Genomic DNA, 13658 nt, shown 5'->3' on the forward strand with positions numbered 1-13658 from the left:
TGATTGCTTGAACATCTTCTGGTTGCACACGGGAAATCTGCCAGGCTGCAATCTGCCACAGCGAGGAGGCAGCCCCAAGGGAGAGGGTCACATGTGGACCATCCGTTCTGCGGGATTTGGTCTCTGCTGTCCCTCCCCTGGCTGCTCCAGGCTGAGCTCCAGCTGTTCTTTTACTTCACTCTGCTGCAGTAGCTTTTAACCATTTCTCAGTCCCACTTGCCCACACCCTGATGGGGAGGAACACAAGGAGAGGAGATAGGAAATGCATCCCAGCTGTGCTCTGGAGCACCTAATGCTTCCTGGGGCATTCTGGGGCTGCTGGGGGTCATATATTCAGGATTCTGAGGGAGAGTGTATCGGCTTTATGAGGCAAGGTTTTGGTAGCAGTTGGGCTGCAGGTGTGAATGCTGTGAGAAAAGACCAGGAGCTGACCCCATGATGGACACAGCCAGTTCTGAGACAGACCCCCTGCTGCTCAAAGCTGAGCCCATCACGGATGCTGGTAGCACCTCTGTGATAACATGTTTAAGAAAGGGTAAAAAAGGCAGTGCAGCAGCTGGGAGAGAGAGGAGTGAGAAAATGTGAGACAAATAGCCCTGCAGACACCAAAGCCAGTAAAGAAGGATGGGGAGGAGGTGCTCCAGGCACTGGAGCAGAGATCTCCCTGCAGCCTGTGGATAAGACCATGCTGACACAGGTTGTTCCCCTGCAGCCCATGGAGGGCTACAGTGGAGCAGATATCCACACTGCAGCCTGTGGAGGACCTGCATTGGAGCAGGTGGGTATGTTATGAAGGAATCTGCAGCCTGCGGAGAGGAGCCCACGCAGGAGCAAGTTTTCTGGCAGGAACCATGGCCCATGGGGGACCCACAATGGAGCAGTCCATTCCTGAAGGACTGTACCCTGCTGAAAGTACCCATGCTGGAGCAGTTCATGAAGAACTGCATCCTGTTGGGGGGAAGTCCATGCCGGAGCAGAGAAAGAGCATGAGGAGGAAGGAGCGGCAGAGACAACGTGTGATGAACTGACCACAACCCCCATTCCGGTCCCCTTGTGCCTCTTGGGGGGAAGAGCTAGAAGAGTTGGGAGCGACGTTGAGCCCCAGAAGAAGGATGGGGTGGGAGGAAAGGTTTTTTAGTTTTCTTTTAATTTCTCAGTTCTCATTCTTACAATAAATTGTCAATAAATTACATTAATGTTCCCCAAGTTGAGTCTGTTTTGCCTATAGCCATAATTGTTGAGTGATCTCCTTGCCCTTATCTCCACTCATACGCTCTCCATCTTATTTTTCCCTCTCGTCTTGCTGAGGAGGTGGAGGGAGAGGGCAGCTTGGTGAGCAGTTAGCAGTCAGTCAAAGTTAACTGACCACAGAGAGGAATGAAGAAAACGCTATCACTACTGTTTTATGAGCAACATATAATAGTAGCACCTTGAGAAAAAAAATTACCTGTAAGGTAGTCAAGGCATTCCAACAATTTCTTCTCCCTGGTAAAATCAAGTGCGAATGTATCGAAAGTATCATTGAGATTAATTTCAGGAATTAGAACCTGGGAGGATGCAGTTGCCATGGAAACCCTATAATAAAAAAAAAGTCTTTTAGCACGCAAGTCAATAACTTTCACATCAAAGTATGACCTGATCATTATGATTGTTATCACTTCTCAAGAAGCTTGACAAAGACTTTTACATGTATTTTATTTATATGGTTTAAGTTAGAAGTTTCTCCTACCACTTCTGTGAGGAAAGTCTCCAGTAAAAAATCTCTTATTAGTTAGTTGTTGCCTAACATGCAGTGCCAGATAAGTTTTTAACAAAATATAGGTGAAGCAACAGTATACTTTGAGTTGTTCTTTCTAGTCACCCATTGAACCAAAGAAGCAATAGCACCACATTTATCTGTGTTTTAAGCAATCCTGACAGATGTTGCGTCTTTCCCAACCCTTTTTTTCCCAAGCAGTTTCTTGCTCCAGGCATTCCTTGGCACTGGTGTCCCAAGGGCTTGGTGCAGATCCCCACACCTCCTCAGCAGTTCAGCACCGCACACTGCTGCTAACTTCAAAAAGCCCAGGGGGGAGATAAAACAAATAGATGTCAGCACAGTTTATTTTGAAAGGCTGTTTCCTGCAAAGCATGTGTGCATACTTACATTTCCTCCAAAACTAATTTCTCCTCATTTCAGGAGCTACAATCCACTTTTTGTCTGTCCAGCCACACTAATAGAGAGAGAGGAGCTTTCACAAGAAAACTGCCATCAGGATGGATTTTTCAGATCCTTCAGCCTGGTATCTCAAAGCACATCTTATTGGAGAGCTGGATACTGGATATGTTTGCAGACAGTTTGGTTCATTTCAGCAAAGAGATTATTAAACCTCATGTTCTACAACAGAAATTTGTTAATTGTTCCAGTTTGGAGGTAAACACACAACCACGCATCCAATGTATGTCAGTTATTTGTCATTCATGACTTGTTAGATCAAAATATTTTGATTGCTTTAATTAACATTTTTTCAAATTAGAGTATTTCACTGTAGACAGGACTCAAATGGCTCCAGGCCAAATGCCTGCTAAGAACTATATTTTGTATATTTCTTGTGTAGTATTTTAGGAAAACAGAGTTAGGAAAGTCAAAAACTGAGCTGCACAACTCATTGTCTTCAGCACAGTTTTCAGAAACTGAGATGAGGAGGTTTCCTAGTCAATAATTCTTGTTATACAATTTTCAGCACTGTTTCTCTTCAACTATGGTTGTAGAGCTTAGTTTAGAGTAGAACCTAGTACAGATGGGGTATTTTTTAGAGGGAACAGTTGAAAAGCCCCATATACTTAGAAGGAAAAAATCCCTGAGCTCTTTCACTTCTTTTTCTTCTCCCCCACCTCTCCTGCCCCCAGGTAGTTCATCTGCAGTAACACTATGGTGTTTTTACATCTAGTAGGAAAAAAGACATGCATTTCTTGTAGGGCTTGTGTTAGGTGAATTTCAGGGTGATACACATCTCTATAAAATTAACAAATGCCTTGCTAATAAACGAGTAATTAGGTATCTAAGATTAGGAGCTTCTTTGAATACCTCCATAACGCACATATTTATTGTGAAGAAGACCATATTACCAGGCCCTTTTGGACTGCCGTTTGGGGCTATGCAAAGGGTGCACTGTGAGTACATGTGTTAAAAGTCAGTTTTCAGTGAGCTCAGCAGTTTGCAGTTTCAGACACCGTGTCACCATATTAAGTTCAGAGGACTGAATTTCCACTTGTACTTCTGCCTGTTCTATCTGACACTGTACTTGGTTGGAAAGAGTTATGCTAGAATAAATCCGTTTCACCCACAGTAAATAATCAACGACCTGAATCATTGTAGTGTGTGTAACGTCTTTGCTATACATAGTTACCTGTTGTGCTTACAACAGAGAATATTGTACTGCAATTACTTTGAAATATGTGGATGAAGAAATGCAATGAGCATAATTTCAGGAGACTGTTTTAGCTGCTGGAGCTCAGGGCCCTGGTGAGTATGTTACATGAGCAGTCTAGAAGCAAACAAAATATTGCTTACCACATAAGAACAAAGAAAGTTACTCGTGGAGAATAATTTATTAATCAGATTTAGTCTCTTTTTCCACCTGCAATTTGTCTGCAAGCACTTGGTATTTTTCCCCCCTCAGTTTTAGTCACTGCTTGAAATGATTCTCTGATTTTCAGGGCGTTCACAGCCATCTCATTACAGACAGCAATCTGTGATAGCCAAGAATTAGGTTTGATTGGGCACATATGTCAGCTGGTCTCATGTCTGCTCTCCGAGTGTCTCTTCTGTGACTGTATTTATGATGCAACTGTTCATCTTTACAAGTTCAAAATGAAGCTTCGCTGAATATTCTCTGGTAGTCACTTAAAAAGCTTTGTGTCTCCACAAGTTTCTGCCCTACTGCTTGTTCCACTGAATACTGAACAAAGGACAGACCCTCACCTTCAGCTTTTTACTCAAGATGCTCATGTGGTAGTTCTGCTGTCAGCTTCAGCTGGGATGTCACTATGTAGCTTGGTGACAGAATACAAAGCGGGATTGAAGTCTGACAGATCACATGTAGTCCATTGCCTTGCCTTGCCTTGCCTTTCTCAACAGATTTTCAATTCTCTGAACCTGTAACGAGCAACCCAGTGTCTCTGGCTTATTTATAAATTGATTAAATAGCTCTGCTGAACCCTGATATACAAAGAATCTGCACACAGCACTCCAGACTAAGTGACAGACTTAAAAAAATAAATAATAAGAGCAGGGCATTTCATGCTTTGGAGTCCGTGAAAACCAGCTGGACAGTGCAAAGATATAATGTGAACCCAGGGATAAAAAAATAGCTGAATGAATGAGCATACTTTTATAGTTTTCTTCTTCATTGTCCAGATACATTCTCCTTTTTTTTGTTTCTCTGACTGATGCCTAAACTGCTGATAATTCCAGCAGAACATTTTTTCGTCAGAAAATACTGCTGAAATTCAATGGGAGTGTTTCAGCATTCACAGTGTTGCACTGAAAACCAGACCAAATCTTCTGACAGCACAGTTTCCCGGAAAGACTTGCTCCCTTGTCTTTGGGTTCTTGATAAATCTGGGATGCTGACAAGGAGCTAGGATCCTAGACGTAGTAGAAATTCCCTGCACCAAGGGACCCAACACAGCAGCTGCCATGACTTCCAGACACTCAGGCTGTTGAATCTCCAGCTCTTTGAGTGGGCTGCCCCAGAGATGCAATGTTGAAGGTTCCCAAACTCAAACATCTTGTTACCATGCTGCTTGCTATTTTGTGAAGAATATGAATCCACTAAGATCATTCCAATTTTCTTCTAAGGAATGTACTCTCTGCCTGATTTCTTACTCAGTCTCAGATTTTTCATGGAGTAGGAATTTCAGCCTCCAGAAACCTGTTTTTTTAGTGTGTTTAGCACCAGATATCTGCTTGGCAACCATGCTGCCTCCTTCACTTGTGCATGCTATTACTGTTCTAACTCTTATGTTGCACCTTTTTTCAACTGCTCCTCTTTTCAAAGTGATGTTTTGATTTAGCATTACAGTAAGGTCTTTCCCACTCTGGTACAGCACAAAGTAGTGTTTTGGGGGAATGTGTGAATGCCTTTGACCAAATCTGTGGTGGGACAAGACAATACTGCAGCTCCGACAACCCGTCTGCCTTAAACTGAGGTTTTTCTGTCTATTGAGGGGAACACTTTCTTTACCTTTCAGTGATATTTTTAGCAGTTTGCAGGAAGCGAGCATGATCGTTCTCCTTCAGCGACTGTTCAGCCTGAGAGATGAGGGACGTCGAGCGCTCAATGCACTGTTTGCAGTTCGCAATCTGCTGAGCCAGTTTTCTCAACCTCACCACCTTGAGTTGAAACATAAGAAAGCAGTCACATCTCTAAGGTCACAAATCATAAGTGCATTTGCACTTCCGAGGCAAAGCTGGAATGCAAAGGGGGAGTTCAGACGAATGGCTTCGCTGACAAGAGCTTCTTTCACACTAGCTTGATGGTGAGCCCCATCTAGCCACCTAACATTTTTAATAAGGGGACAGGCACAGCCTTTCTGCCTCAGTATTTTCCACATGGAAAGCAACAGGGGAGAGCCAAAACAAGCACAGCTGGCCTATTTTCCAAAAGAAGAAACGTCATTTCCTGGCACTTTCTGCTTACATGATAACTAAGGGCTATTTAGATAACTGATTCCCTGAAGTGATGAGATCTGTGTTAAAGGCCTCTCACAGATTAACTGTTTTTTTCCTGTTACTGAGGTGAGTTTCATAAAAAATAATCTGAAAATAAAACTTGACAGAAAAAGATGGTTCAATTCTACTAACAATACACGCCCGCCCTTTTCATTGTGTACCTTAGTCAAACAGGGTGTTTTCTTGTTGGATATTTTTAACAGGACAAAAGCACAGTTGAGCTGGAGAGCTGATTATTCTTACTGCAAATGTATGTGCTGGAGATAAACACGGTAGATGTGACTGGAATCATTAGCTGAAAGGTTAGGGAGGGGCCCAGTCAGTCCTCCATTTAAAGACAATGTTGGCTAACAAAACTTCTAGTTCCTGAAAGGTCTGGGAGTCCTTCCCATTGTTATCACACCAGGATCATAGTCTGAACAGGAGTAAGAAATAGGAAGGAAATGAAATAATTCTGGAGTTTAGAAAGGTATTAAGACCCAGTTACACACAAAATGAGGAAACTAACAAGTGGATTGGCAGAAATATCCAAATTTATAATCAGGACAACGTTCCCAATCTCAGCAGCTAGGGCACAAGCTATGAAGTTGCGGAGTTGAACTTCAGATATAATTGCATCCTAAGCAGAGATAAGGGTATCTCAGTGCACCTACTTGACAACAGAAACCAGTAGGAAAATAAAATGTTTGGAAAACTTTCAAAAAGAAAATACTGACCAAATGCTTAGCATCCTCTAACAGTGGTATTTCTTCTAAAGATAGAAACAAAAAAGGGAGAAAAAAGCTGGGAAAGCATAAAGATTTTGATAATGCTAATGATCTGATCAGCTTCTAGGATGAACTATTGTCATAATGATTTCTCTGACCGCATTTGCAGAGATTACAATTTGTTCTACACCAGTCTAACCAGGGAAATGCTCATTGCAGTATTAAGTAGCTCATCTCTTTATTTACTGATGAATTAACAAAACAAAAAATGAACTGAAATAAATATTACCTTGTGAGCTTTTAGCAATCAGCAGGCATGCCATGATTTGTGAGATCTATATATAAGCCGTTTTTTTCTTTTGCTTGATTCTTTTTTGTATCTTCCTCAAGAAGACAACTGATTACAAACTTTAAAAGGGAGAGTCTTGTCTCACCCACTCCCCGCTCCCCATCCTCTCCCCAATGGCAGGAATAATGTCTGCACTAAAATTACCTTATCTATTTGATATTGAAGTGGTTTTTTTCCTGTTACATGCTCTGTGGGATTTTACAGGTTTTGGGTGATGAGATTAAGGATGGAGCTGCACCGTATTGTCAGGCTCGTATGTTTGAATCTGCAGCCTTGCAGCCATTGCGAGATCTTTATACCTGAGTGTTTCCAGCTCTGTAGCTATAACTATACTCCTACAGAAAAATTTGCCATGTCCTACCTTCCAGAAAGATTCTTAGCCACAGGTCCTCTTAAAAGAAGGTACATTGAGCAGAATTTCCTGTGGCTTTTCACATGGGTCTCTTGAAGCCTGAAATCTCTCAGCATAGACAATATTTGGGGCAAAGTACTCCAGATGTAGAACAAAGAATGGGGATAGATTCTGATATCAGCTATATTCAAATAAATTTGGACTCAAATGTATTATAAACCTTCCATGCTCTAACAGACTTTAGAATACATCTTCGCAAGCAATAGATATTTTTAAAACCATGAATCCAAACAAAGGGAAACTTTTCTACTTCATTGGAAGCACAGCTGGTCTCACTGCATAGAGAAATAGAGTTGAAACAATAATGCAGAAGGCCATCTTTTCAGTTTTGAAGAGAATTCTATTTTGTTAACTGCATGAGGAAATTCAGGTTCTGTCACACAATGCACAGGACCTGTGGTTTCAAACATGTTTAAGTCAGCCTTTGCCTACAGGCTTTTTATTTCAAGTTAATTGGAATATCTTGACAGCCACATGAACCGTTTAACCTGCTCTTGACTTTATTCCTTTCCTGAGCTCTTCCCACACAAGAAGAGTTTATATTTGACTTAGTTAGTTTAGCAGTTAAAGAGTAAACAACATATACTTCAAGAATAAGAACGTTTATTCAACTCTAATGCATTTCTGAGTTTACAGGTAGCTAGCAAAACATGTTGAAACTTGAGTGTCAGAGATTCTTCCTGCTCAATATGTTTGTCTCTAATAATCATTGTACCTCAATAATTAGACATGCACACTTCATTTAATTTCCTGCAGTTTTTGAATACTTTTTTTATAAATAAGTTAGACTTCCTTTTCTCAAGAATGACAATTACTTATGTGATAGTATTTTAGTAATTACAGTATCTAGACTAAAATATTCATGTAGATAATTGTCAGCCACAATACCAAATGTTGTTATGTTTTGTGAAAGTGAAAAACTTTGGGGAAAACATTGTCATAATATAGCAGAGTGAAGGAATCATTAATTGATCAACATTTAATTATCATTTGCTGATGGTGACATCATTTCTGTCTTTACCCTTAAAAATCATAATCACATGTAGTAAGAGAAATGCTAAATAAATTGTTGAGGTCTAGCATATTAATCTTGATATATTTCATTTCTCTTTATGTGAAAGTAGCAGTAGCCCAGGACTACATCAGAACTTCTACGAATTTGTATTAATAGTACCTGAGGTCAAAAAGCCATAGGCATGAGGAAGCAGTGTTGACCTATTTGTGGTTTAAAGTAGATAAGATTTTACCTTTCCTTCCTTGATTTTGGTTCCAATTATTTGTCGTCTTTGCTGGATTATTTCAATGAGCTGGTCACATTCCTCCATCAGCTTGGTTTCTTGGCGGGAAGCATTTACCTACAATGCAAACCATTACGATTAGCAAAACCTTTTTTGACATTTTCCTTTTTCTAATTTAAAAAATGTAATTTTTGTTTTAGCATTTTTGCTCCTTTCTGTGTATAATCTATGTGTTGTTTTCTTTTCCCTGTCTTGGAATTTATCAAGTACTGAAACAAGTCTAAATGTCTTGTTTGTAGGAGGTAGGACTTGCAAATAGATACTCATTACGTATTTCTAACTCAAGCGAAAAAAGCCTGGTCCTGTGAGTACTGAGTGATGCCAGTTACAGTGGACATCAGTGAGAAGTGAAGGCTCTCCAGGAGGTGCTAAACACATCACAGCTTCAAGCTGTATACAGGACTGCAGTGAATACTACTGCATGTAAAAGCCCAAGTACTGTATCAGACAGTCCACCCAGTGCAGTACCCTGTCTCTCACTGTTGCTAGTGCCACCATCTGCTAGTATCATGTGTGATCATTCCCATTAATATTTTCTCATCCTCCAACCATTTGCAGCTCAGAGTCTTCTTGAACTAGGCACAATTTCTACATCATTACCAACCCTCAGAAGAGTTATCATCTATGGATTTATTTAGTCTCTCCTTCAATCCCTGCAAACTTTAAGTATCCCCACTGTCCTACAGCAATGAGCACCACAGCTTAACTTACACTCAAGCGAACAACTGCCTCCTTCAGAGAGATTTGAACCTGTCTCCTTCTGGCTGCATTTAATAATCCCAGGTTCCTTTACTGGAAAGGACAGTGAATTACTGATACCTATCCTCAATCTCCATGCTGCTCGTGCTTTTATAGATCCCTGTTTTGTCCTCTAGCAGGACTTCTTTTCTACACTGAAGAGTCTTAAGTGACTCAGTTTTTCCTTGTATAATGATTCAGATTTTCCTTGTATGAAAACCATACCATACCTTCAATTATCCTTGTTTTTCTTCTCTGAAACTTTGCCAGGCCTGTCATTTCCTTTTTGATATGGGGAACAGAACTGTACTAAGTACTCCAGGTGCAAACAAACTATGGAGTCATACAGTGGCATGTGACATATGTTCTCTTCTTCATCTTGATTACTTTCATAATGATTCCTAATGTCTGATTTGCTGAATTTAACACTTGAATATAGCATTATTTTCACTGTCCATACAGTGGTTCCTGATCCAGTGATCCAAGCGACATTACCAAGTGATGTGAATTGACTGTCTATATTATTACCACCTCAGCAATTAATCAGACAGAAAATAGTAGCTGTGCTCATGTAGTTTTCTAAAGTATAAATCTATGAGCCAGTGAAACTGGTTTTAATGCAAAAAAACTCACAAAGAGTATAAGCTTTCTGCGGAAAATGTCAACATTTATCAAAAAAATAAGAAAACTTAAAACAGAGAAGATTTGGTTCTCAGCTGAAACTGTTTTGTTTCTTGTGGAGAGTGATTTTTTCAGTGAAAAGTCAACATTCTGTACGACAAGAAAAATGTACTTCCCCACCAGCAGTAGTATTTATAGCTTGCATGTATGCATAAAGTCAGAGAAAAAGGCAAAAAGTTCTATCATATTTAGAATAAAGAAAAATTTAAAGGAGCAATTTCAGAGCTATGTTTCCATCTGCACTTTGCTAAGAGGGTAAAGCAGCCTTCAGCCCTAGCCAATTGCTCCTAGAGCCACGTCACCTTTTCCATTGGGCTAGTAAGAACTAGTAGTGAACAACATCAGGGTTGACAAGTAACTATATTTCTCCCCTTGGTTATTTTTCAGTCCAATGAGCCCCTTGATCTACCTCGGTCTTTTTTTTTCTCTTCCAGCAGTGTGTTTAAACATGCATTTACCTGTAAGCACATTATGGAGCTCATTAAGATTAAGCAAATGTTTATACATCTAAAACTGGACCATGGCCAATTTTATAAATAACCTTCTTATGTGAAATACTTAGTGTCCTACAGGCAAAGAGGGGATTTCTTTACAAAGGCCTGCTTTCATTAAGGTTTTGGATTATTCTTCTCAAACCATCATAAAATTAAACTTTGATTGCATATTTTACAGGCTTAATTATTAATTAAGATATCAGGATTATAAAGAGAAAATATATTTGTTTCTGGAAGGGTTCAGATGGTACTGAAAGTGCTGGGGAGATCTGCACACAGTAGGTGAAGATGAAGAAAGTACTTCCACCCCGCAGTTTTAGGTGCCTATTTATGTCCTTATGTTAGCTGTTTGCTCTGCCTGGCTTCCCACCACGGTCCACGAGGAGAGACAGAGCGTGGAGCAGCTCACTCAAGCCTCTGGCAGTGCCAGTGTCTCTCCACTGACTGCTCAGGGAGCCTAGAAGAACTAGACAATCAACACTATCCCTGCTATTCCCTCTCCTCTTTTCATCCCACCACCCTGGCTGCATCACACTCTCCCATCATGCACCGTGCTTTGGCACAAAACTCTACAGAGCTGTTTTCAATGAGCCAACCAGTGCACCAGTTTCCCGAGCCCCAACTCCAGTTTCACTGGTGGACTGAAATTCCACCGAAGAGCGGAGAATCCCAAACGGGCTCAGTCAGGGGCAACGATCGCATTCACTGCGCATGGGCGCAACTGCTTCTATGTCGGTACTGAGGTCTGCTCACACCAGAGCCAACTTTGGCACTTAATTACAGGAACACTTCACAGGAATTTTGAGTAGCTTCCACTCAAAGCGTTACTTCTATCACCAGTTACATCATGAATTTTTTTTGTTGAGCAGATCTAATTAAACTTTGGCGTAATTGTCATGAAACACTGAGTTAGAGGAAAGTTAAGTCAACATTGTTTCATTTAATGCTCTGGTTGGTTTGAATAATAAAGTATTAATTAAATCATAACTTAAAAATCTCTGGACTAGGAAAAACAAAATTATTGGAAAAACCTTTGGATTTCTTACACACTGACTGCAGACCTCTTTCTTTGAAATCTGAAAAGTATACTTTTCTATAAACTTCATTTGAAGACATTTCCAACTTTATATCTTGCACAAGCTTATTGAAAGTGAAAAGAATATTCCAAAATTATTTGATATGTCTGAGCTTTGTATGAAAAAAACCCCATTTAATCTGGGGGCTTTTCTCAAGCTGAAATACTCCTTAATCAAATTTTCAGCCTACAAGGCCTCTGATTCAGTAATAACTTTATAATTGAGCACATGCCTAACTTTAAGTGCACCATATTAGCTGTGGCCCTGAAGGGACTATTTGTGAGATTAGCATTGAATATTATTTACTCGTATGTTTCTGAGGAGTCGTATGTCAGACCAAAGAGCCACAGGCATGGAGCAGGGCTCCACTGTACAGGTGCTACAGAAATACCAGAATAAGGCTCTGCCTTCTGCTTGAGCCCTTTGATGAACAGCAACCTTGACAATAACTTCCAGCTGGGCCTGGCCAAGGAATGCGAGTTCTGTCTGGTGAAAATATTTGAGGTTTTACGTTCTACATTTTTCCACATTAGAAACAAGCCCGATTTCCAAAGAGTTCATTAAAAGAGACTGAGAGCTGCAGCAGAAAAGTCTGGAGACTGTGTTGCTCACTTTGATTGTGGGAGCCTCTGAATTGTGCAGAGAGCAGAATTAAATCTGGGCATCTTCCATCCCAGATGAATGTTGACTCCTTAACCTGAGATATCTATTGCCTGAGAGTTTATGCTGGACTTGGGGACACCTTTCTGTAGAAAACTGCACTGACATCAATACACTTGTTTTTAGCATCATCCTATTCCTTAAATATCCAAGTCCAGATCTACTTAGAACCTAAAGCTTTCTGTTTTGTTGGTATCATTTTTATAAACTTTTCATCGATGCCACAAAACAGTTTTAAAAGTGACTAGGAGGCCTTGTTATGATTTAGCAAAAATGATGACATTTTCCACTGCAAACAAGCAAGCAAGGACTGATTCTAGTCTTGCTGCTTTTGTGGGGAATTTCTTCCTACTTCTGTAATATCCGAAGACCTCAAACAGACAGTTTACCGAAAAAAGAAAAACATTTCGGGGTTCTTTCCAGGTTTTCCAGACAGATGGATAGGGACTGCTGTCTTTGCCTCAGGGAGCGGGTGTAGAAAAAAGAAAAATGGGGGTTCCTAAGATGTCAGACAGGGAGCTGGAAACAACCAGCCCTTCTGACCCAAAGGGGAGAGCTGGCCAGCTGTTTCCAGCTCCACAAACTGAGAACTGCTTTGGAGAATGTTCTGCTCTCTGCAGAGGATTCCTTGGCTTTCATCTTCAGAGACCTGAGTTAAATAGCAGCTTAGGTCATGAGAAAATGAATGTGGTGATTTCCAAGTCCCCAGCAGATGTTTGGGAAATCACAGAACTACAGCATGGCTAGAGGTTCAAGGTTACAGGGGAGCTTCTCTGGTTAATCCAAAGGCAAACAAAGTGTCATAGGGCTAGATTCATACTCACAAAAACTTCCCCAACTAATATAATGGAATCAAAGGATTTTTTAGTGTCTCAGCAGAGTTTTCATTGCAGGAGCAAAACGCTCCCTCTGAGATTCTTTAAGGGTGAGGCAATTCTGTGCACAAGCAGGAATGCACCTGGGTCTCTTCAGCAAATAATCTCAAAATGACAAGCAAAATAAGACACCCTAAATTAGAGGTGGCCTGCTTTTTTAAGACTATACTGTCTGGGATAAACTCATCAAAACCAGAGTAATTTCTATTCACTAGTCCTCCGTTGGTTATGCAAATGGAAGAAAGTAGGTTGTAGAAAGAGTCTAGTCTTTGGAAAGTGAGGTATGAATTTGAGTTTCAGCTTTACTATTTAAAAATGGTCTCCATGCCTCAAAAAATAATTTCTTTACAGTTGTGGCCATACAGGTAAAGAAGAGGTATCAGCTTTTCTTTATGGGTTTGAAATGATAGTTACAAAATTACTATATACTCACAAATAAACAAAAACATCAGAAAACTGCAATGATTTCGCTTAACAACAATAACATCATTGTCACATACATCACTCTAGATTTTAAGCTTGAATTCCTTCTTACACCAAATCCAGAAACTGAGGAAAAAAATAACCTAAAATGATGACATATAATGGCCAGTACCCGTTTGCTCTAGGAAAACTTTCTTCATTGTCATGTAGATATGGAACACATTTTCTT

At 40.3% G+C, this 13658-nt stretch overlaps 1 protein-coding gene across 2 annotated transcripts in view; it reads right to left on the reverse strand.

The window, feature by feature from the left end:
- The window catches only part of MID1 (midline 1), a 180154-nt gene that overhangs the window by 23342 nt on the left and 143154 nt on the right, over positions 1-13658 (reverse strand). For both annotated transcript variants that reach the window (XM_075428370.1, XM_075428378.1), the window contains exons 4-6: positions 8432-8539; positions 5229-5377; positions 1448-1575 (exon numbers count right to left, since the gene is read on the reverse strand). In XM_075428370.1, coding sequence (XP_075284485.1) covers positions 1448-1575; positions 5229-5377; positions 8432-8539 — 385 coding nt within the window. The remainder of the gene's footprint in view (positions 1-1447; positions 1576-5228; positions 5378-8431; positions 8540-13658) is intronic.

The sequence above is a fragment of the Opisthocomus hoazin genome, chromosome 1 (genome assembly GCF_030867145.1).
Source record: "Opisthocomus hoazin isolate bOpiHoa1 chromosome 1, bOpiHoa1.hap1, whole genome shotgun sequence".
NCBI classification, from domain to species: domain Eukaryota; kingdom Metazoa; phylum Chordata; class Aves; order Opisthocomiformes; family Opisthocomidae; genus Opisthocomus; species Opisthocomus hoazin.